General features: G+C 38.9%; 2 protein-coding genes and 2 long non-coding RNA genes across 4 annotated transcripts in view; 1 reads left to right on the top strand and 3 right to left on the bottom strand.

Annotated features, from left to right (window-relative positions):
• LOC112577016 (acanthoscurrin-1-like) overlaps positions 1 to 26,059 on the top strand; it is a 162,409-nt gene that overhangs the window by 6,178 nt on the left and 130,172 nt on the right. The gene's annotated exons all lie outside the window — the stretch shown is intronic.
• On the bottom strand, positions 1,191 to 2,353 carry LOC112577038. The gene is made up of 3 exons (XR_003101992.1): positions 2,246 to 2,353; positions 1,460 to 1,869; positions 1,191 to 1,275 (listed from the first exon to the last, which is right to left on the bottom strand). It is a non-coding gene; the product is annotated as an uncharacterized LOC112577038 (long non-coding RNA).
• Positions 7,087 to 8,461, bottom strand: LOC112577040. Its single transcript, XR_003101994.1, has 3 exons — positions 8,375 to 8,461; positions 7,376 to 7,769; positions 7,087 to 7,181 (listed from the first exon to the last, which is right to left on the bottom strand). It is a non-coding gene; the product is annotated as an uncharacterized LOC112577040 (long non-coding RNA).
• LOC112577375 (keratin, type II cytoskeletal 3-like) lies at positions 12,045 to 21,108 on the bottom strand. The gene is made up of 4 exons (XM_025260438.1): positions 20,635 to 21,108; positions 17,816 to 17,967; positions 12,318 to 12,675; positions 12,045 to 12,135 (listed from the first exon to the last, which is right to left on the bottom strand). Exons 1-3 carry the CDS (start codon positions 21,106 to 21,108, stop codon positions 12,348 to 12,350), a joined length of 954 nt encoding a protein of 317 aa, XP_025116223.1. The 3' UTR covers positions 12,045 to 12,135; positions 12,318 to 12,347.

Here is a 26,059-nt window from a genome sequence, read left to right as displayed (position 1 = left end):
GCAGATGACATTGACCTCATGGCAGGCAGTAACAACGAACTTCAGGATTTGACGGACAGACTCTCCAGGCGAGCGGGGGCCTATGCATGGAAATAAGCTCAGAAAAAAGCAAAGTAATGATTATTTCCACCACCGACAGCACAGCAACATCGTCATGAACGGCCAGAAACTGGAGGAGGTCAACAGCTTCAAGTATTTGGTGCCACCCTGACTAGAGATGGTTGCTGTACAGCAGATCCGTATCAGGATTGGTATGGCAACATCCGCAATGTCCAGGCTGGATAGGATCTGGCGAAGCAACTCAATCAGCTTCAGTACCAAGCACAGGCGTACAAGTCCCTCGTAGTGTCAATCCTACTCTACGGCTGCGAGACTTGGACGCTGCTTGCCGCAACGGAAATGAAGCTCCAGGCCTTTGAGAACAAGTTTGCTTGAGAAAGCTGCTCCGCATCTCTACCGCGAAACACAAGACCAACGCATACGTACGGAGCACCGTAACTCCCTCGTGGGCCCACATGAGCCCCTTCTGGCAACAGTGAAGCGCGCAAGCTCGCCCTGGTTCGGTCACGTCACCCGCCACAACACCCTGTTCCAAGACGATCCTACAAGGAACCCTCGAAGGGAGCCGTCGTCGTGGTCGTCCGAGGAAAAGCTGGGTCACCAACATTAAAGAATGGACCGAACGCGAGATGCCAGACCTGCTCTCATCTGCTCAAGACAGGACCGTGGAAAATTCTGTCTGTTGCTGCTGCCGGACGGTCCCCCCTACGCCCGGACCGGGCATGGGACTGACCTGACCTGACCTGCTGGCTAAGGGGGTCGCGCATGTGCCTTTGTTCATCGGGGGGGGGGCGTCATAAGTAAAAGGTTGAGAACCGCTGCTTTACACCCTCGCAGTTAGGAGCTTTTTATCATAAGACGATGATATTAGTTTATAGCCTTGAAGAAAGAATAAGCTGAAAATTGTGAAACTAGTTCAAGCGTGGGTTTATAGAAAAGAGTGTGCCTGTTTACACATAAGTGTATGTCTGGTTGTATGTGTGTTTGTGCGTGCGTACTCAGCTTGTGTTTTGTATGTGATAAGACGTGCGATGGACACAAGTATTCCTGTCATGTTTCATTTTTAGTGTACTTACTCAATATGCCAGTTATGCGTTTCTTTTTCTAGAAAAAAACTATGACACGTTCAATCGTTGGTTCAAATATTTATTGCTTTAAGGCTCAGTACATAGCCTCCAATTTGCTGTTGTTATGATTTCAAATGGGTAAACTCCTCTGAAAAAGAAAATAAAACTAAATATTACTTTATTAATAGAATCAAAAACCAGAAAACAAATGCATTTCACACATCTTAATTTTTTTTTTTTCAAACTGCCAGTGTCACACATCAATCTACTTCCGTAAATATTAATTTGAGACAAGAGAGTTAAGTACGCTTTAAAAACTCTCAAGCACCTACTGGACGTCAGCGACTTCAAGTCTTCATTTCTTAGTAGACGTATTTCTTGTAGTACGGGAATCCCCGGTAGAAACCTCCTCCGATACCACCGAGGCCGATGCCACCGATGCCGCCAAGGCCGCCAAGGCCGATGCCACCGATGCCGCCAAGGCCGCCAAGGCCGCCAAGGCCGATGCCACCGATGCCAATGCCGCCGAGGCCGATGCACCTAAGCCTCCGATGCAATTCCTTGACACCGTACAGACCGCCAAGCCGCCCAGACCACCAAGACACCAAGACCTCCAATGCCACCAATGCCACCAATGCCGTAGCCGTATCCACCAAAGCCGTAGCCTGGGGAAATAAAGCCAGCTTGGCTGACAGCCACGAGGACGCACAGAGCAACGACGACGACAGCCTTCATCTTAGATCTGGAGACAACCAAAAAAAAGTTGCAAATTAGTTTCAAATTTTCGAAGGACAAGCAGACGACTTACACACTCATGGTCACATTTTCTGCTTTAAACGCAGATAAAGCGTTAGACAAGACAATAAAATACAAAATATGGTATAGTTTATATGTAGATTTTTTTGTAATATCGAACAAATAAAACCATCACCATCCTTTCTACTAAGACCATCATTTTCATTGAAATCACAGTCATGGACAACGTTGTGTAACGGCTTTTGATGAAGTAGGAAATAAGAAATTAAGCAAAAGGCCAAACCAGGTATAACTAAATGTTCTACGTGGTCGTTTTCCTAGTTATCTAATTACTAGCAAATTTGTTCGCTTGAAAACCTTACCTTGTATGAGATGATGTCTACCAACTGCAGGATGGCAAGCCTCACTCGTACTCTCAAGCTCACCTCACAGCCGCTTATATAAGGCTTCGCCATTAGCCCCAAGGCTTTGCGATCATCTTTCGTCAGGACATCAGACTTTTTGGTTTTTAAACCATAAAACATCTTCGTGATGTATTTAAGTTGCTGCAGTCATCCATTCCCACATTTAAAATTGCCAACTTTAAGCTTTAGGCGAAAATAAATGTCAGGCCGTAAGTTTGCAATCACAAGACAAGCTTTTTTATTTTATTATTCAAAGTTTTTGATTCCGGACTCCTGGCCTCTCGAAACGTTTCGAAATGGAAAATTTTATCTTCTACAACAAGCATTTTAAAAAAAATATTAACTTCCATGAGATTTCAATGGTAATTTGTGTGATCGTGTATGTGTGTGTGTGTGTGTCTATGTGTGTGCGCGTGCATGTGTGAGTACATGTGTGTATCTCTATGTCTGTGCAAAGAGATTGAGCGAGACATATAAATATATACGTTTAATTATCTCAAAGAAGACAAAAACTGTCAAAGATACTCCTAATGGCTAACAAATCGGACAACAAATTTTACATAGCAGCATGGTTAGGTGTTAATGAAAGATTCTGAATACAATTATAACAGCCAGCCTGTGTGTGTTCTTACAAACGAGAGAGAGAGAGAAGAAAAGCTATGCAATTTACATCTATGAAGAAGAAATGTTTGAAAGTTATTGCCTAAATATTAGCGGTCTGTCATTTTTTTTCTCGTGTTTTTCTGAAAGTGTGTGTGCGAGTGGATGGTTAATTTAATGATGCTTGCCACGGCTTATGTTATCAAAAATTAAAGCTCTGACATTTAATTTTCTCCAAAGTTCTAAGCAAGCAGTTTTGACTGTGAGAATGGCTAACTACGGTAGAAACAATCTATCAGATTTAAACCAGAACTTGAAATATACAGTGATGACATTTTATGGCAAGGGATCAGCGAATCTATAATTTTGACATTTTATGATTGAAAACCCTGGCAGAAATTGTGAAAGTCATACATGTATATAAGCACCTGTCAGGTGAGCTTCAAATTACGAGTGAGGCTTACCATCGAGCTATTGGTAGACATTGGTAATGATTTGAATCAAACAAATCTGTCAGCATGTAGATGAAGCCGACTGTGATTATCTGGTCAATTTTGAGACACAAGCAAACACAAAATTTTGAACAGACAATAAATTATACCTAAAGAAAAATAAATTATAATTAAACATTTTAAAGTTAAATTAAAGGGTAAAAACAATTTCTATCTTATACTTTCCAAGTTAGACCCAATGGCGAGAAGAAGTCACGCAAGTCCAGTAGGTAAACATAAAAGTTGTGATATAAACATTCACGCTATCTGCTTTCACAAGTAAAGTTCGGAGAGAATAGGAAAGGAAAAGGAAAATCAAACAACGTTTATCTCTTTATCGTAAATCTTACCATCATTTTCTGTTCTGCTAACAGATACTGCATTTCTTGACTGGCAGTAGTTGTGAATACGACTTAAAAATCGTTAATTTAGTGCTTCGTCCTCGACATTTCTTTTTATGAATGAATATAAATCACTTCATAGTCCAAATAGTTCCCCACTTTAGGGCGTGCTATTTTCAAAAATAGAGTTTTCATAACTAAACTCACTGGACTAGTATTGCAAGTGTATCGCAGGACGTTAGTGTACGAACGTGTAAAGGCATAAGTCACGTGACTTAAATTTGTTTTGAATCAGCAAACCCAGTGAATACAATGATTTCCAACTAACGATAATACTAACTATAGTGTTCTAAACGTCGAACATTAATGTCTAGAGATTTTTTCATATTTAAAGTACACATGCATCAAACATTCGTACTGCAGGTAGCTCTTGCAGACATAAAGAAGTATAGTGTAAACAGATTTATCGGGACTGCTATAAGCTCTTCTCTCTTTTCCCTGATGAAGTCATCTCTTTAATTATGAAAGCATTGCTTGTGCTTAGCCTTAGGTACAACTAACAGATTTATTCAAAAATTATTTTTAAAAATGGATGGAAATTGTTTTTTAAACGACTGCCACTATATAGTAAAGTGACTTGGCTTATGTGTAAAAATCAGTGTTGTCCATAGGAATGGGAATCCCATGGGAACCCCATGGGAAACGTCCCATGGGATGGGATGGGATGGGACAGCACACATTTGTATTTCCCATGGTAGTCGATACTTGATATTGCAAAATAAATTTACTGTTATTTCATTCATCAAGGATTTAAATATTTCCTCTGAATCATCTATTGTATGTGAAGTAGCAGCCCTGCGTACCGCAACGCGGGCGCACGCGTGCGCCCGCGGGCGCCTACGACGGGCGGGCCGGACCGCAGCGAAATTTGAGTGAGCGCACGCGGGCGCACGCGTACTTGCTTTAGAGGTACTACGCCACGGGCGCAAAGATGGCCGCCATGGTTGTAAAGTTTAGACGTGTAGATGATATTCACGGTGGATCTTCTAATAAATAAGTATTTTGCAATAGATAGATATATGCAACGACAAAGAAGGATATTTAAAGTTCAGATTTCATCGTATGTCTTTCTAGAGATGGTAGATGAATTTGCCTTCGACCTTGAAACTTCGAATCGGGACGACAACAACAGAAAGTCTACTCGTCGTTTGTTTTTACGTGATATGCTTGACTACCGCATTGTTCTTTCCACATAATCTTTAATTCTCATGGACTTTTCCTCTTTTAGTTCCCAAATGAATGCCACTAGAAGTATATTGTTTGGGCGCTGCAATAGATTGCTTCTATTAATTCGTCGTCGTTGTCAAATATGCCCATAAACAAAATTATATTCTTCTTCTTCGCTGTCAGCCGCCATTTTAAACAGGCGCCACGGAGGGCGAAGGGTTATCACAAGCTCTCTAGGGCGTGAGTGAGCGCCCGCGGGCATCCGCGGTGAGCGCCCGCGTTACGGTACGCAGGGCAGGAATTATAGAACAAAAGCCGAAAAGTGGTTTTCAGTGTTGTCCATAGGATTGTTAATACCATGGGAATCCCATGGGAAACATCCCGTGGGATGGGACGGGATGGGACAGGCATAAATTGCCATGGGATGGGATGGGACGGGATAGAAAAATATGTCCCATGGACAACCCTGGTAAAAATCCTGTTGACCCGGGCTGCTTACCCGAGTTTAGTGAATTTAGTTACCCGTATGTAGTAACACCATAAACAAAACATGAACTCTGTGCAAGGATGAAAAACGGAAAACTCTTGTACGTAAACTGTTGCTTAAGGAATGTGGTTTATACTCCGGATTTAAAGGCTACAAACGAAACAACAATAAAGTTATAATTATATATTGTAAGAATATACTATTATTTCTAAGTATTATGAGATAATAACGAAAATAAGAAAGCCACAAATCACCCTCACACAGCAGCATGCGCTTGTCCCGTCACACAACTAGGTCAGTATGTTGTACATATAGAAAGATAAAGAAAAACAACAATGAGGAGGAAATACAAGACAGTCAAGTCGCAGAGGCAACAACTAGCAGCAGGATGTTGATTAACAAGCTTGTGAAGATGTGGCACAATACTCTAGTCATAGAGAGGAGCCAGTAACACACGTTACACGATTTCAATTTAAAATAATACCAACCATTTATCTATAAACAAAAAAGCGTCAACATGGAGGTATGTTCTTCAAAGCTAACTCGCATCCCTTCTCGCATGTCAGCCATGTTTCTGTGCCTGCCTTTCTCTCAGTGCTTGGGATGCGCCGGAAATAGAAAGTCAGCTTACAGTAAACGACGTTTGACGTCATTGTCTAGGCTATTTTTGTCGGGTTCGCAGGGGAAAGTTCGAGGTGTTTTTTATTGCTGACTGTAGCAACGCCTGACGTCATGCCCATGTTACGTCACGCGTCGTCTGCTTGACTGCATTAGTGACAGCAAGCTAGAGGTGGACTGGAGGGCGGGTACTGTTAGAGGACACAGTAGCCTGTAGTGCCCAGCAAGCTAGGGGTGGACTGGAGGGCGGGTACTGTTAGTGGACACAGCAGCCAGGAGTGACCACGAGGACCCAGTGGAAATACATGGGGCTGGTGCAAGTTTAGTAGCCGGTTGGTGACCCCGAGAGTCTGTGTGAGATGTGAGTAGGTGATCACTGGACACTTCACAAGCCGCGTGGGTGAGTGCGTGATTTCTTTTTCGTTTTTGCAAATATTTTTTTCTTATAAGTCAAGGCCTTGAATAGCGGACGAGAGGCTGCGCATATGACTGAACAGTATCACTTTAGAGTCTAATGTGTACGTGCCTGCCTGGATTGAAGTGTGATTGTCCTGTATTTATTCTTTGTAAACTCCAGAATGTACAGAACTCTCTGGTGCTTAGAGTTAGAAAACGGGATTGATTAGACTATGTCTTCTCTCATAACTCATGGCAACAACAGACAACACTGTTATTCAGTCAAATGCCGAGTAGTTGAATGTTGCTTCAGACACACTTGTAGAAAAAGTGTTTGTTCACCTCAGATTTTTTATCATAAGACGATGATATTAGTTGATAGCCTTGCAGGAAAAATAAGCTGGAAATTGTGAAACTGTGTGTTTGAGTTAATGAATTCAAGCGTGTTTTTATAGAAAAGTGTGTGTCCGTTTGCACGTATGTGTGTGTCTGCTTATGCGTGTATGTCCGTGAGATTTGTTTTTTTTTTATGTGATAAGATGTGCTATGGACACAAGTACTGCTGTCATCTTTTTATTTTTAGTGTACTTTCTCAACATGCCAGTTACACGTTCCTTATATAGAAAAAACTATGACACATTTAATCGTTGATTAATAGATTTATTGCTTCAAAGCTGTGTACGTAGCCAAGGCATTGTTGTTTTCACGATTTCAAACGGGTAAACTCCTCTCCTCTGAAAAAGAAAACAAAACTAAAAATTAATTTATTAACGCAATCAAAAACACAAAAAATGCATTTGACAAATCTTTATTTTTTTTATTTATTTTTTTTTTTTAGCACTTCCAATGTCACACCTGTATCTACTTCCGCAAATATTACTTTAGGACGTGTGCGTTAAGTGCGCTTTAAAAACTCTCAAGCACCTACTGGACGTCAGCGGCTTGAATTCTTCATTTCTTAGTAGACGTATTTCTTGTAGTACGGGAATCCCCTGTAGAAACCTCCTCCTATACCACCGAGGCCGAGGCCACCAATGCCAATGCCACCGAGGCCGATTCCACCGAGGCCGATGCCGCCGAGGCCGATGCCACCTAAGCCGCCGAGGCCGATGCCACCCAAGCCTCCGAGGCCAATTCCTTTGACACCGTACAGACCGCCAAAGCCGCCCAGACCACCAAGACCACCAAGACCTCCAAAGCCACCAATGCCACCAATGCCGTAGCCGTATCCACCAAAGCCGTAGCCTGGGGAAATAAAGCCAGCTTCACTGATAGCCACGAGGACGCACAGTGCAACGACGACGACAGCCTTCATTGTAGATCTGAAGACAACCACAAAATAAACTGCAAATTAGTTTAAATTTTTGAAAGACAAGCAAACGACTGACACACTTATGTTCACATATTCTGATTAAGAGTCCTTATAGTGTTAGACAAGACAATAAAATGAAAAATATGGTAAAGTTTATATGTAGATTTTTGATATATCTAACAAACAAAGCCCTCGTCGTCCTTTCTACATCGAACATCATCTTCATTTAACCACTATCATGGACAGCGTGATGCAACAGTCCATTTTGCTGTGTTCTCTCACTGAGAAAAATTACTTAACATTATTTCTGATGATGGACACTGTCTTTAAACCAGGTGCTTACAGAGTCTTAAGAATAACAACAAATATATACAGATATAAAGATATACATAAGCTTACTGTAGGCAGATTTTGATCTTGTGCAGGAGTTGATAAACACGAGTGCATGTACGTTTTCATAGTTGCAAATACGTTGTGACAATGATTTAATAGTAACAGATCTCTGAGATCAAAACAATACCAGAAACACAAAAGCAGACACACAAAGATGCTCGGCTCTTGATAAAGTACGAAAGTAGAAATTAAGCAAACAGCCAAACCAAGCAAAAGCCTTACCTTGTAAGAGATGATGTCTACCAACTGCTGGATGGCAAGCCTCACTCGTGGTCTCAAGCCGCCTCACAGCCGCTTATATAAGGCTTCGCCATTAGCCTCAAGGTTTGTCAGGACATTAGACTTTTTGCACTTTAAACCATAAAACATCATTGTGATGTATTTCAGCTGCTGCAGTCATCCATTCCCACATTTAAAATTGCCAACTTCAAGATTAAGGCGAAAATAAATGTCAGACCTTAAGTCTAAAATCACATGACAAGCAAACTTTTTATATTATTATTCAAGCAATACTTGGTTATGCTATATGCAATCATGATGACTTTGTGAGTTTTTGATTCTTAACTCCTGGTCTCTCAAAACACTACGAAATGGAAAGTTTTATCTTCTACAAGAATTATTTTTTTCTTTACCGTTATAAAATTACATGAGATTTCAATAGTAACTTGTGTGATTGTGTGTGTGTGTGTGCAAGAGAGTTAGATGTTCAATTATCTCAAAGACGACGGAACCGCCCAAAGTTACACATAAAGATAGATTGGAAAGATTTTTTACACGGTATCTTGGTTAGGTTTTAATTATAGACTCTGAATACAATCATAACATTCCAGCTAGTGTACATATGTTTTGTAAGAGAGAGAGAAGAAAACAATGCAATTTATGTCTTTGAAGACGAAAGGTTTGAAACTTACTGCCTGAATATTAGTGCTCTGTCATTTTGAAGAAGAAGCCACATGTAACAGTTTTAATATCATTTAAAAAGCTAAGTTTTATTTCTAATAGTCAGGTTTGTTGCTAAGCACAGTACACAAAGCAAACATCAGCCAAAACTATGCCTCCAGCCTCTCCCTCCCTCCATGTTTCTGCAGGTGGATATTTGTGTCTGGCCACAAGGTTTTACTTATACTGGAGGTTTACTTTTCATTTCATCTAACGGCTGTCTATAACTTCGGGGCTTTCGAATACAAGTAAAAGTTAACCTAAAGTTCAAAACCACATAATGTGACTGTTTCCTAATTTAATAATACAAGCAATACCATATTGCGCTATAATAAATTAAGATAACCTTTAATTGATCGTGTATAGAATATCGTGTTTATGAGGAAGAGTTGGTCAGCGGTTTTACTCGTTCTTTTTTGAAAATTTGTGCGCGAGTGGGTGATTAAGTTAATGATACTTGCCACGGTTCATGTCATCGAAAATTAAAGCTCTGACATTTATTTTTGTCTAAAATTTGAAGCAAGAAGTTTAGACTGTGAGTATGGCTAACTACGTTAGGAACAATCTATCAGCTTTAAACTAGAACTTTAAATATACAGCGATGACATTTTATGGCAAGGGACCAGGAAATCTATAATTTTGACATTTTATGATTGAAACCCTGGCAGAAACTCTGAAAGTCATACATGTATATAAGCACCTGTCAGGTGAGCTTCACATTACGAGTAAGAAGATCTAAAAAAAAGGCTGTCGTCGTTGTTGTTTTGTTCTCGTGGCCATCAACCATGCTGGCTTGACAATAAGATTAATAATAAGAAGAATAATGATGATAGTTATAATAAATGTAAAAATTATAATGCCAATACTTACACCCTTAAGGAGTATGCTTTTTTTACCTAAGAACAACAACGAAGAATGGAAAACTTTCAAGGGTCATGAAAATCAAAAATGACATATAAAGTATAAAAGAAGAACCAACAGGACTAGCGAAGACTTAAGTCAAATACAGAAAACTCAGAGATTCCAAATAACAGGAGCAAGAACTGAGAGTAAGATGATATTTATCTACACAGGCTACGGTGATGGTGAATACGGTAACAGTATCCCCGGTCATGGTGGTTTGGGCGGCTGTATCGTCATCGGTGGTACTGGCTATGGTGGTTTGATTGATGCTGTAGGGGGTGGTTTCGACATGGGATTACCACATTACAAGAAATACATCTACTAGTAAATAATTAGGAGTCTGAAGTCTAGACTTTTATGAAAAAAAGATAAATAACCATATCGGGGCTCGCGTGTTGACAGTTCATTTTGATGCGCAGGTAGACACACATTTGAATAAAGCGGAAGCTTCTTTGTGCGTAGGAAGAAGTCAACCTTTACTAGTTTGTCCGTCAAATCACACGAAGATGGGCGAAATAAACATTACCTTTGCCTCATCCGTCAGGAATCTGAGATTAATTGAAACTGCAGACATGAGCTTTGCTAAACAAGTTACAGCTGTCAGTCTGTCTATTATTATAGACAAGTCACAGCTGTCTGTCAGTCTGTCTATTATGATAGACAAGTTAGAGCTGTCTATCAGTCTGTCTATTATGATAGACAAGTTACATCTGTCAGTCAGTCTGTCTATTATGGTGCTTAGAGCTAGGACACGTGACCACGCCACCCCTGTACTTCGTGTTCTACACTGGCTTCCCATCCGTTCTGGCATCCGGTACAAACTGTCCGTGTTGTGTTTTAATTTCTTTTCTGGCATCTGCCCTGGTTATTTCTCTCAACTGCTCTTCCCTTACATCCCAGCGAGACAACTCCTCTCGTCGTCTGATGATCGTCTCCTTACTCTTCCTCTCACCAAAACAACAACACATGGTCACAGGACTTTTAATTATTGTGCAGCCAAACAATGGAACTCTCTCCCTTTCCATATCCGCCACCTACCCGCTATTGAATCCTGCAATGAAAACGCACCTCTTCTGTAAACATTACTCCAAACAACCTTTCCCATAATGTTTGTCCTTCCACAGCCTTGCTTTTTGCAATATCATGTTACCCTCAGCTCATGTTCTTGTTATTTGGTTCCTCTTTGTGTTTTTCACATTTGATTGTATCCTTTGTTTAGCACGGTTGCTAATTCTTTTTGTAGGTCATATGTCATTTGATTGTTTTCATGTCCCTCGTACGCTGTCCGTGTTTCGTTCTTTTTCTTAAGCGCTAAAAGCAGGCTTCTTAATATTGTATGCCTTTTACAAAATTTTTATTTTCTAATGATTATTTGGTTTTTTTGTGGGTTTTTTTTTTTACCGTTTATTTCGTCTTTGTTGTGGTGTACGTTTATAAAAAGTTCGACAGGTACTTCGTGTCCCACCTCTGGCTAACCGATTGTTTGTGTGTTCGTGGCGACTGTGTGAGCGGTTGCGAGTGTGCATCCGGCGAAAGCTTGTGGCGATCGCGACATCCTTCATCAGTTTTAATGTGGCTCCGTTGATGATAACGATGTCTTATGTTAACAGGCATATGCAATAAACACTGCAATAAACTGAGTTTTCTTTCCATATTCAAAGTCGCCTCTTTGAAGCAGCCTTAGACTTGAGCTTCAGGCAAACAGTCCACAATTTAATCAAGAAACCCGACTCATCATGGTCGGGACTAACTTCTAGAAGAGAGACAGTTTGAAAACACAAATGAGTATATGGTGATGTGTTGGGAAGGAGAGAAAGTAGTTTATGGCAAGTATGGGACATACTGATATCCAGCTTCAAAAAAGAAAAGTACTTATACAGCTGTAAGTAAAGGGCATACTGACTGTTTCCTCATCTGCAGGAGGTTTCTTAACATCGAAGAAGAAGATGCCTGATATAGACAAATATTGCTGTCATTTTTTATTTTTAGTCTACGATCACAACATGCCAGTTTCGAGTTTTGTAATTAAAAAAAAACAATGACACATTTATTCGTTGGTTAATAGATTTATTGTTTCAAGGCTGTTCACGTTGCATCGAAATTGCAGTTTTTACGACTTCAAATGGGTGACCTCTTCTTCCCTGTAAAATAAAACAAAACTAAATATTAATTGATTGATACGATTAAAAGCAAAAATCAGCATTTTACAACTCTTAATTTTGGTTTATTTCACACTCCCAATGTCACACTTATTTCTTCTTCCGTAAATATTACTTTAGGACGTGTTCGTTAAGTACGCTTTAAAAAAATCTCAAGCACCTACTGGACGTCAACAACTTGAATTCTTCATTTCTTAGTAGACGTATTTCTTGTAGTACGGGAATCCCCTGTAGAAACCTCCTCCTATACCACCTAGGCCGATGCCACCGATGCCAATGCCCCCGAGGCCGATGCCACCGAGGCCGATGCCGCCGAGGCCAATGCCGCCGAGGCCGATGCCGCCGATGCCAATTCCTCGGACACCGTACAGACCGCCAAAGCCACCCAGACCACCAAGACCACCAAAGCCACCAATGCCGTAGCCGTATCCACCAAAGCCGTAGCCTGGGGAAATAAAGCCAGCTTGGCTGACAGCCACCAGGGCACAAAGAAGAACGACGACGACAGCCTTCATCTTAGGTCTGGAGACAACCGAAAAATAAACTGAAAATTAGTTTCAAAATTAGAAAGGACAAACATTCTAATGATTGACACTGCCTTTGAACGTGGTCCTAATCAAGTATTTTAATTAATAAAAAAATATTTAGATGTAAGTTCAGTGTAGGCAGAGAGCTTGATTTTGTGCTGGCGGTGATAAACACGAGTGTGTGTACGTTTTAATAGTTCCAAATAAGTTGTGGCGATGATTAAATAGTAATAGAGATCTGAGATTAAAACATTACCACAAACACAAAATCACACACACATCCACGGCTTTTGATTAAGTAGGAAAGTAGAAATTAAGCAAACAGCAAAACCAGGCAAAGCTCAATCTTCTTTGTCGTCGTTTTCCTCGTTATCTAATTACTGGCAGATTTCTTTGCTTGAACGCCTTACCTTGTATGAGATGATGTCTACCAGCTGCTGGATGGCAAGCCTCACTCGTTGTCTCAAGCTCACCTCACAGCCGCTTATATAAGGCTTCGCCATTAGCCTCAAGGCTTTGCGATCATCGTTTGTCAGGTCATTAGACTTTTTGCTCTTTAAACCATAAAACATGATTGTGATGTATTTCAGCTGCTGCAGTCATCCATTCTCACAGTCAAAATTGTCCACAGAAAGCTTTATCCGAAAATAAATGTCAGACCTTAAGTTTAAAAACACAAGACAAGTCAACGTTTTATGTTAATATTCAAATCAATATTTGGTTATGCTTTACGCAATCAAGATGAGTTATAGTTACCGATGATTTTGTTAGTGTACGACAATTTGTTATGGCAGCCTTAATGGTGCTACAGAAAAAGAGATTTTATTACATAGGTTTCAAAACTGCAACTAAATACAATTTCTAGAAAATAAAAACACAAAGTCACAGATGTCTGATATGTAAACTAACAAATAATTAAAGCGCATTGGAGTTTACACAATTACGTACTTCAACCAGACACAAATAAGACAGGCGGAGATTTTAAAAAAAGGGGGAAGTTTAAAGAAAATTAAAAGGTTCGATGGCCATGAATCTTTACTGCATGTGGCAGACAGGACAGCAGGAACTGAAGTATCTTTTGAACTTTAAATCTGACTTTAGTAGGTATTACGAGCTTCAAACGTGTAGTTTCACCTGCGTGTGGAAACAACCAAGAAAGGGGCGATCCATCATCACCTGCAGCTTTAATTACCGAACGATGATGTTTTATGGGTAAAGAGCAAGAAGTCTCATATTCTGACAAATGACCGAGGAAAATGCTCCAGGCTATGAGCCAAGCCTTATATACTCAATGTTCGGGTTGCCTTCAGACACCGTGCCAGGCTTATCACCGTCAAGACGGAGGACACAAACTTCTAGAAGGTAAGACTTTCATACAAGGAAGTCTGTATTTTGAGTGTGGCTGACGACGATAACGATGATGAAACGTTTATAAAATGATAAAGTGTTATCAGGGATGTACGGGTAAAGCGTTGGTGGTCATGGCTGAATCTGAGGAATCGTTTTGCTAAGCTCTCAATCATGTATTGTATTTCATCAATGGCAATAGTTATGAATAGGACTTGTTTACTGTAGTTTAGTTTGTTTTCTGTAATTAACTTAATATTTAATTTTGCTTGTTTTGCAGAACAACTTTAAAGATCTTCAATACTGACAATAGGAAATGAAAGAGTACAGAGTCTGAAAGTAGTCAAGCTGACTATTATAAAACCTCAGTTGTCATAGTTTCTATTAAAATATTCAGTACCGTGTGACTGGTTCGGCATAGAATGTCACAGACGCCGGCTCTCACACGACCAACACACACTCAACGTCCGTGCAAGTTCTTTCAACACAGAAAACAACGATTGCCTGAGGCTGCCCACATGATGTTATTAAGTGTTCGAATGGCTCAGGACTTCGCAGATTACAAAACACACATACATAAATAATAGCTCGCCTCAACACAATTCTCTATCGGCGACACACAGGTAACGATAGATACAATGTTTACAATCTTGGGCCTTCCCCGAACAATCCCACTTAGTCAAATAACTCTTAATCTTAATCTCAACTCTTAATCTCAACTTTTAATGTCAACTCTTAATCTCAACATCATCTATGTATGGAAAACACACTCCTCACACAGTTCTGTTTGCCAACAAAAAGTTCCAATTCTATTATCTCGTTTATAATCGCACCAGCAACCGTTGAGTGCTTTACTTACAGTTTCTCGTCCCTCCAAGGGTATTTCGCACTCCACATGTCCCGCTAACAAAAATCCAGTACACAAATACACTCTCTGTTTATCGTCCCTCGTAGGGTAGTTCGGAATCTCTCCACATGTCCCACATGCACGATGATAATGATGATGATGATTTGCATAGCGCTTTACTCACCGTTAAAGGCGTGTTAAAAGCGCTACTTTTCATTATCTACAGTTCATGGTGATGAACGAAGTTACAGTAATGTGGAAGAACAGTCTCACGCTGTAGCTGCTTGGTTAATACTTCTTTCCGTGCATAAAACAACTCACTATCAAAGTTTTCTACATCAATCCGTTTAACAGCCAACTGAAGTCCTGTTGCCGAGTGCAACAAAAAGTGGAAGGATATGATTAACAATGAATTTAAGTGCTTTAAGGGTGTAGTGACTGTGGCTGGTGTCTTTAAAGCTCGGGATGAACAAAGAACAGTTGGGGAGCAAGAAGTACGGGAGAGCTATTACGGAAACAAAAGGGAGGCAATCAATTACTACACTCTTTGCTTTTCTTTTCTTTTGCTGCACTAACTACAGCTCCATCGTCAAGAAACTCATCTTTCAAGAGTACGTCAACACGACATTGGGCCCGGAAGTTGCAGACCAATCTCCACGCACGTACAATAAACAGGGGCTCTAACTGCGTCAAACTAGCTTCTCCTAACCACGAATAGCCAGTGGGGCAAAGGGACGTTACTCTATCACTCTGCACTTAGTCAAGTTTGTAATACGAAAACACCGCAGAGACATTGAAAACGCTTACTTCTGATTCCTTGAGACGGTTAACTGTAGACAAGTAAATCAGTCAAAATGTAGTGTTGTGCTGCTGTAGGCATACATAAGCTAAACGATTTATTGCGTGCGGCATAAATAAACATATTGACATTACACAATGTTTGCCATATCAGTTTATGCAAACCAATGTGTCTTTGATAAGAATTTGAACATCATTCCGAAGTACGCTTAAAGAGGTCAACCTTCAGGTGCCACATAAGAACGAACAAAGCCACATTGCTTTCAATTTCAACAAGATTTTTAACCACTCAAAAATCTCTAACATTATGAGAACAAACTGCCAGTTTGGTAATACATGATAATACATTATTACTGACTTCTACAAAGTTTGATGCTCAAAAGATGGCCGTGATTGGTAAACTTTAGCAGAAAGTTTGTGAATGCCTGTACATGTACAGTCAGGAAAGAATGTGTAAGTAAAGGTATCCATGGAACAGAAAATGTTAAACGATAAGATCATAATTATGCAATTAAAGTTTTAGATGATGCATTGCAGCTTCCGTATTAATGTCTACTCACACGCTCGAAACTTCTGACAATTATAAAAGTATCTTCTACATTAAAATAAATTACATCAGCTTCTGATTCCGTGTCTGCAATTAACAGTTTAGGCAGTCAGTTTAACCAGGAAGATATCGAAAAAAGTTTGTTATTTCAAATAAGGCTTCGGAGCGACTTAACTATCCCCACCGAAATCAACGTCGGATATATTGTCCATTAGGTCATCTTTCAACGAGGATGATGTGATCAGCTTCAAACTCAAACCTTAACACCTAAACACTAAGTCCAACACTCAAATAACACTTAATTCTAACTCCAGACCAAACACTAATATCTAATATATGCAATAACTCGAGACCTAGATGATGATGATGATGATGATGATGATGATGATGATGATGATGATGATGATGATGATGATGATGATGATGATGATGATGAACAAGATGAAAAAATCCAGTAAAGCAAAAAAAAATTTAGGACAAGTACAAAAACTTTGCTAAGAATCGAACACTCTAATTTAGCACAAAACAGAATTAGTTATTTCACTGCACTACAATGGACTTTATATATCTAGACAGCTGTGTTAAGTGCGAACGATATTTTTTTGTCTAATTTGCTGACATTAATTACCAATGCGCTGTAAGAATATTTGCAGAAGTCTGTCCAACGAGCTTATAATCCTTTGATCATCTTGTATTCTAACAGTGACACTATTCTTTCCAAAGACTTCGTGCTCTGTTGTTCCAATATTTGTTGGCATATTCAGTCATGAAAGTACCTTTCGTTGTCAGATGAGTTCCATATGGCTGTTTGGGGGAAACTCTCTCCATCACGAAAGTGTTGCGGCACATCGGGAAAATCCCATACAGCCTTTTGAATTATGAATGGTGTAAGGGAGAGAATTCATCTTTGGAAATCTTTCTCTTATTAGAAGGTTAATCTCCCTTTTCGCACAGTTCAGTGGGGGTTTTTGTTTTGTTTGTTTCTTTATTAATAGTAGATTTTGTGTTAAATTAATGGACAACTCGATGCTAATTTTATTTAAAAACGATTCGGACTAGAAGTTTCGGACAAGAGTTAAGTAGTGGAATGGCCAAGATTTTAAAAATTATTGGATTTCAAGCAACAGCTGACCTTAATCCTCGCCTATGTGTAAGATTTTAAGGAGGTACGCCTATCAAATAAGTAAAACAAACTAGTGACGAGTTCTATATTGTGGACAGAACTATTTTAACATAAAGCAGAGTTAAAATTTGTTGCTGCAATCGCTTCAGGTTCGTCAGTCCATTCAATCCCTTCAAAAAATTGATTACTTACTTTTAATTACACGCCTTTTGTGTAAAGGCTTTGGATTAATGAAAGAAGCTTGTTCCACCAGCGTGATTTCAAACACCAATGGTAATGTAAAGTGCAGAAAGGTAGATGCATGAAAGTGTACATACAAGTGTACATACTACAATTTTAGCCGACGACTCTTATCCAGTCGGACAGGAATTTGACAATAGATTAGAGATGCTGCATGGTGCGTCAAGACGACAGAGCGAAGCTTTCCTGCCTGAGGCTTGAACCCACTGACAAACAGAAAGGTTAGGACTTACACCACGCCTTCAATCTTGTTCATGTCCAGCAGACCACGGAACTCATCCTCCATGTCCTTGAGGTACTTCTGCAAATTATCACTCGTTTCCATCATCGCCTGCTCCTTATCGGACAGATCCTTCACGGCCGCTCGAGCGTCTGCCTCAGTATTCTGCACATCTTGTCCTGGACATTCCGGATGCGGAGAGCTGCGCGACCTACAAAGGAGCTCTTAACACCCTGAGCACGTGTCCGGCGTGACGTCAATTTTGCCGAGCGCGGTTGCCCTCACGACCTGGTCCGTGGGGAGAGAATCGTTAGTAACACGACAAAATCATCTGCTGTGTCTAATATCAGCAACTCGAAAATTGGATGGCGGCACATTGGGCAGCCCACCTTCTGGTCTTGTGCTCTTATTCAGGTGAGAGGACACACTCTGCACGTGATGTGTCCACATAGCATAATCTTAGGCTCCGTGGAGGGGCCCAAGCAGATGGGACACTCGGGTTCATTGGAGCTAGCTGAAAACATTGCTCACGTCGCGTCCATAACTGTCAAAATAAATAAATATCATTACTATTCAATGTACCATGTTATTTATCGCCTAATTGTAGTAAAGTAGCAGACATCAAGATTCTAACATAATGCTACTCTGTTACGAATAACACAACAAATACTTCAACTAGTATTTCGGTTGAAACTATATTTCCTCTTCATAGGCTACGTCTTGGAGCCTATAGCCCTTGACAGAAGGTTCTGGAAGGAAAGGACATGAGTTTCTTTTACAAAATATTTTCGAAAGATTTCTTCCTTTTTTTTAATAATTGGTTGACGCTTTGTGTAATACACTAAGTTTACATACCTGGATGAATAACGCACTTTCTCTCAGGTAAAGTAGAAAGGCTGAAATGTCTTTTTTTTTTTGTTGTTGTTGAGTGCCGTTATCGACACTGGAGTTCACTGTCTCGTAAAAGCAATCAACTAGTATATGTGGGTTTGTGAGGTGGTGTTGCGGCTGTGCTCATCAAGGAGTAACAAGGAATAAACTTCACTTTCTAAGGACATCTTTGAAAGTTACGGAAAAGAGGCAGCTGCTGTGAGAATCAGTGATGAATTTGGAGTACTTATTCAAATTAAAGGATCTTTTAAAGACAACTTTAAGTACATTGCTCAGGTGAGTGTTCTCGGAACTTTGAATTATCATGTGCCTTTTTAATGAGCTGGAAGCCTACACACAGCTTTCTCACCAATATCAGCAGGTTTTTTTTTTTAAAAAAAAAAAGAACAAACAACAAACAAACAAAAAATCTTCCTTTGGTAGAGAAACCACTATTTTTTTTATAATTTTTAATACTTTCAATTAAGTCAAAATTGCTGCTGCAATATCAATTGTTATTTATCATCAACATAAAGAATGGTAGCATCAAATTTACCTCAAATAAGATATTATCATACACAGTACTAAGGAAGTTTCTTGCCACTGGCACCACATGTGCATGTTAACAAATGATCTTTTCACTGCAGTTTTACATACACTGCATAAAAATAAAATTTACTGTTGGTATGAGCTATGTTAAATCACACAAGCACCTAAAGCTTTCTTACATGTGCCACATTAATCAAGTTTCACATCACTGTGAGTCAACATGTGCTTTTCTTTTAGTTGATCTGATCTTTTAAAGGCAGCCTTACATACACTGAACTGGTGAGGTTTCCTATCCCTGTGAGTTAACATTTGCCATTTAAGGCTACCTAATGTTTTAAAAGCTACATTGCATACACTGAACTGGTGAGGTCTCTAATCTCTGTGAGTCAACATGTGTTGACTTAGTAAATCCATTCTTTTAAAAGATGCATGACATACACTACACTTGTAAGGTTTCAAATCACTGTGAGTCACCATGTGCCTTTTTAGGCAATCTAATCTTTTGAAAGCCAAAGGACATGCAGTACAAGAGTGATTTTTTACTTCACTGTGAGTCATCATGTGCTGTTTTAAATGCTTTGACAACTTAAATGAAGCTTTACACAAACTGCATTTGTAAGGTTTCACACCACTGTGAGTCACCATGTGCTGTTTTAAATTATCTGACAACTTAAATGAAGCTTTACACAAACTGCACTGGTAAGGTTTCACATCACTGTGAGTCACCATGTGCTGTTTTAAATGCTTTGACAACTTAAATGAAGCTTTACACAAACTGCATTGGTAAGGTTTCACATCACTGTGAGTCACCATGTGCTGTTTTAAATAATTTGACAACTTAAATGAAGCTTTACACAAACTGCATTGGTAAGGTTTCACATCACCGTGAGTCACTATGTGCCTTTTTAAACAAGTTGAGAACTTAAATGAAGCTTTACACAAACTGCATTGGTAAGGTTTCACATCACTGTGAGTCACCATGTGCTTTTTTAGATTACCTAATCTTTTGAAGGCAACATGACAGACAGTACACTGGTAAGGTCTCTCATCTCTGTGGGTCGCCATGTGCATTTTTAAATAACCTAATCTTTTGAAACCTACATGACATATATTACACTGGTGAGGTCTACCATCACTATGGTGCGATCTCTTATTACTGTTAGTTTTCTTCTGCTGTTTTAAAGTATCTATTCTTTCTAAGACAACACTACATGGAGTACAATTGTAAGCTTTTAAATTAGAGTGGATCATCATGTGTTTCTTAAGTAGGGTTGAAAAACTGAAAGAACATAAACACACTTGGCACTGATAAGGTTTGGCATCACTTCTACTTTCTGTTGCTGAGTCAATGGTGACTTCAGTAACAGTTTTTTGTCTCTGATGTTGTTGATTTTCTTTCAAAATATATGTCACCTCAGGAACTGCAAGCGTAGCAGCATTCATTTCTTGAAAATTCTCATCATTGTCATGCTGCCACATTGCATGCTGACCAGGCCATCCTGTCTCAGTCTTCACTACGTGACTATGATCTTCTTCTTCTTTCTTAAATACAAGCTGCTCTTCTGTCTTTGCAGATTGCACAGGATCCTGCTCAGTCTTGATTAAAGAGGTGACATCTTGACAGCGGTACTCCACTTTCACAGCACTCTCGTGACTGCAATCTGACTGCTCAATGTGTGCATCATACTCAGGTTTTATGTCATGAAGTTCTTCACCAGGAACTTGCTCAGTTTTAATACAATAAATAGCACCCTGAGAGTTAAGCTCCAGTTTTACAGCATGTTTCCAGTTTGATTGAGGAATTTGCTTAGCAAGCTCAGGTTTTATGTAAACTGGACCAGAATTGTTTTTAAGCTGTAGACTGCTAATTTGTGAGCAATTTGTCATATTTGTATAAGAACAAAATGTGCTTTCTGCCTCAAGCATTACATTATCATTTAGCTCTTCTTGTAGATCAGCTACAGACCTTGGTTCAGTCTTTATGCTGTGTATACATGAGACCTGAACTTGATTGATTATGGCAGACATAGCTTCCTCTTCCAAGATTACAGTCAATTTTTCTTCTTTAATTGTTAAAGTACTATCTGACTGAAACTGCACATGTCCTCAGATCCTTCATCTCCTGACACTCAGTCCCTGGTTCTTTAACAAAAACCTGCAATATTACAATGTAACAATATATTAGTTACATCTTACATATTTTGCCTTCTGTTGATTTTTTTTTTTTTTTTTTTGATAAATCTTCTTAAATATACAATTGCATATGTTAAAGTCAAGATACCACGCAGTCATTTTTTTCAAAACCAGTTGGATACTGAAAAACTTATTAATACTCCATGATTACTTTTCATTACTTATTAGGAAATTTTGCTTTCCATTTAAAAAATTGTCATTATTTTGGTGTTCAGGCATGACAGTTATATAGACATTCATTAAACCAACAGAAAGGGGATTTTGTAATAGCAGTCTGTGAATAGGCATGAACAATTAATGTATTATCTGAAAATGACATTTCTTCATTCATATTTCAATTAACAGCGCATACTGTATTGTAATATTTAATTGTAAATGGCCCATGTAATTAATGTATATATCTGAAAACTTTCTGATACCATAGAAACTTTGATAAATTTATATTTTTAACTGTATATATTGATAATAATTTAGTACATAACACAATGTTAGATTGTAAAATTTAAACTATATTTTTTTACTAATTACTGTTTTATGACAATACATTATTATTATTACAAACTGCTGCTACTGAAGTTTTAACGGTTTTCAGTCTTTATAAAGGGAGATTATTTTACGGTCATCGGCATGGTTTTTTTTTCCCCCATTTTATTGAAGGTTGTGTGAGTGTTAGCTTGTTACTTTTAAGTTAGGCTTTGGATTTGTGTTTAGGTAGAATGAAAACGCCTGGTTGAGTCAAAGCCTAAATACAACATTGGAATGTTTTACTGACCTGACAATCGAGGCGGCTTCCGTTCAGGCAAGGGCGGTAATTTCACGATTGACCACTTCTGCAAACGCTCCACGTGCTTTTGTCCAGGCTACACGGACAGTCTGCTGAAAGTTCGGAGGAGAGTTTCACAGCTGAGCCAGAAGTTGGTATACAGTCGTCCCTACGATAAAGCGAGGCAAGAGGCTAGGAACTTATAGATCTTTTGCCTTCATGTCAGTGGTTGATCAGAACGTTCTTTTCAAATAACGGTAGTACGTCATAGGTCGGTCGGGTGCATTGAACAGAAGGGAGAGAGGGTTGGGTAGGGTCCACTGTACACAGGGGTGTCGTGCATTTAGTGGTTTTGTCCACTTGCTGTTGGTACCGTGAGGACTCAGTGGACAGATTATTAAGTCCCCTGCTACCAGTAGCAGCAGTAACAGTGTATTACACGTGTTTAGTGTTGCATAAAGTTGTGGAGAGTTACCAGCCTACTAGCTAAACTCCTTTTACAAAGTCCGCTTATTCTGCAATGAAGAGTTATAGTTTTGGTGTCACTTGAGCAGTTGGACATAATACTGCAGTTCTTGCGCCTTCTATTATTTACGAAGAGCTACATACCACCTTCCTTATTCTTTCCATAGAGTTTGCGAGAGAGATCAGCACGGTGTAGTTCAAAGCCAGGTGTTGAAGAGCCGAATCGGATATGTCGGGACAAAGCCATGTTTCACTGAAGCTGAACAATGAGCAGTCTCTGAAGTCATGAAGTCTGAAGCTCGTCTTTTCTTGTTTACTAGAAACTTGAGTTGAAGAAGAATAATGCAGACAGTGGATACTGGCTACAGTGAAAGCGAATGAGCAAGCATTTTGCTTTAAGAGTTGTCAAACCCAGCTTACAGAGAACTTTTTACAATGATACGCTGATTTTTTTTTCTCATACTGTGAGATTACTAGAGCCATCAGCATCGTAAAGTAAAGATTACACACGCGTAAATATGTCAGTTAGTGAATCTTTAGAATTGAGATGATTGTTTGTATTAAAAGAAAAGAAAAGAAAAGAAAAGAGAACAGCATACGTTGTGTAAAGATTCTTGAACGGTTGTCGTCCTGACTGCTGTCTATCAAAATATGCCTAAATATGTTTTAGTCAGTGGAAACAGAATACGTTTGAATAAAATTACATTATTTTTACAACTGTTATTAAAACATTTCAGGTTATTAATTCAAAAAAGTAACAGCTTATTTAATTATGTGATAATAAAATATGTAATTTTATTTCAATTCATTTATTAAAGTTCCTTTTCCACTTTAATATTACACCATTTTATTTGTATGTGACAGGCTTACAAACTACAAACACAACGAGTAACAAGAAAGCAAAGAAATTCGATTAAGAAGCTTTATTGTTGTAGGCATGAATGCACTCTAGTACGGTGATTATGTATGTTCATTCATCTGGACATCAGCATTAAGCTCCACGACCTGAAATAAACCAACAAACATCACATTAAAATAATTACACTACCAGCGTAGTTCACGCTTAACCAAGGGGAAAAGAGTCTGATTATCGTCTCAGGTCTGTAGTCCGGATGTACTAAGTATGCATTCGTTAAATGAGTCAGCAGACACGTATTTTGCTTACCTTGTGTGTGAGACATGACTGTGTGATCCACTGTGCACCCGTTCCTACAGTGCCCGGTATTTTTGTAGGGTTTTTTTTTTAATGTATATTTTATAATGTAATACTTGAAGTATCATGTAATGTCCGATTAATATGTAATGTGACCATCGCAGACAATTATTTCATGAAAAAAGATGAACCTAGATGTTTTGTATTTGCATTGTAAAGTGTGCTGGCATGCAGAAGGAAGAGGCTGTGGCAGGCCGGACTCATGAAGTATTGATCACGTGATACCCCAAACGGACCGTTGATGTGCAAATCCGTCAAACGCTCAAACTGCTGTCATCTCCGTATCCTTTTTCTTCAACCTTATTCAGTCATTACCGTTAGGAAATGTAACTATTGCAAGAGGTGACTTTTACAACATTAATATTGCAGTTTTTTAAGTCTGCGAGAGATTTTGACATAAATTAGGGAAATTAATTAATGAAATTAATGAAGTGACATTCCGAGGGCCATCAGTCAAAGAAGCCACAGAAGCAAGAGGAAGTATTTAGAAGCCAGATCAATAAAAATACAGTAAATGTCAATTTTCATGTGAAAATTTGGAAGAAAGATGCTTTCGTAGCAGTTATTTACAATGCAAAGAAATGAAACTTTGACGGAATGGTGTCAATAAAAGTGGCGTCCAAACTATTTAAGCGACTGTTTTGAGAGGTTGAAAGGCACACACCTTTCCGGTAAGCGATAATTCAGTCTTTGAGGTAAGTCTGTTCACCATTTTCGCGGGAATTGTTTTCTATATAAACTATATACACTTTAATAGTGAAATACATGGGTATAGAATACGATGAGTTTAATGTTCAGCAGTCATACATCGCAAAATCCAGACAGTTTGGGAACTTTTGCGTTTCCCCAAAACATGATCAGACTTGTAACAGGTAATTTTTTGCGATGGAGTCATGGTTTCTGAAATAATTACAAACAAAATATTATATATATATATATATATTTCTTTTTATGCCTACTTTTTCTCGAATTCCAACATATGAATAAACACAAATTCACAATTGCCTCTACTTTAGTAGAAAACAAGTTTAGTCTTTGCCCTTCTTTTGTCAGTCTCTTTCCTAAAACCCTCTTTCCTTAGCTACAAGAAAACAGCCCGAGTAGACAGACCGATAGATACACATTGGTATAAGTGGATGAATTTGTGAAAGAAGAAAAAAAAAATTGGATGACAAAATAGCAATACAAGCAGCCTGGAAAAAATATGAGAAAAAATTATTTTTGAAATATGAGTTTGAGTTATTGATGTACGTGTGTTTAAAACTGCTTCTTATAATTTATCTGCAGCTTTGTGTGCGCACTCGTTCAGCCATTAAACATGGAGTTGTTTTTGATTGTCGTCACAGAACCATGGTCAACCTGCTTCTTGTCCTCATGCTACTTATCGCTCTCGCCACTGCGGGACCACTTTTCGGAGGGTTTCGCCCGTATGGTGGTGGCTGGTGGGGTGGTGGACGCGGTTGTTACGGCTGCTTCCCTTACTCCGATGACTTCTTCGACTGAAGGGACATCATGATTGGACACTCTAAGAGGCAGGAAAACACAGATTTAGTGAACTATTAAAGCAACATAATAGAAGCTGTCTAGAAATGTTGTGTACCAGATGGAATCTTACAGTTAACAGGAATAAAACAAGGATAGCATTTTAAAATGGTAGCTTTATCATTTAGAAGTATTCCCTTTATTAGGATTGTGAAAAATAGTACTTCACTAAAAAGCAAACTACTGTAGAACCTTTTTACTATTATTTAGGCATTATCCATGAAAATAGAAACACGAGAAAAACCAAAAGGCACTGCAAGAAAAAAAAAAAGAAAATGAAGAGGAATAGCACTTACTCTCCAGTCGGAAAGGATATCACTCTTTCATTGGATCGAAATCATTGGATTTTTTAAATAGAAACTTTTAAAGTAATTCTGAAATTTTATAAATGTAAGGTAAAAGTTGAGCAAAGGAGGGTTAATTTATGTGTTTCAGCCAACAAAAATTATAAGGCAATTTAACACATCCATCTGTTTGTTTTCAGCCCAAGAGATGATAATCTGAGTGGATGACAGCAAACAAGAATTTATTGCGATAATAATAAACAATGCGATAAACTCACATTTACTTGTGATATTTTGTCAGAGTAACAGAAAAAGAAATTACATTAAGAATAATTAACTGAGTGAGTAAGTGAGTGACTGAGTGAGTGAGTAGACTTT

The sequence above is a fragment of the Pomacea canaliculata genome, linkage group LG12, assembly GCF_003073045.1.
Source record: "Pomacea canaliculata isolate SZHN2017 linkage group LG12, ASM307304v1, whole genome shotgun sequence".
Lineage (NCBI taxonomy): Eukaryota > Metazoa > Mollusca > Gastropoda > Architaenioglossa > Ampullariidae > Pomacea > Pomacea canaliculata.
This window is presented reverse-complemented; position numbering and strand designations above follow the sequence as displayed.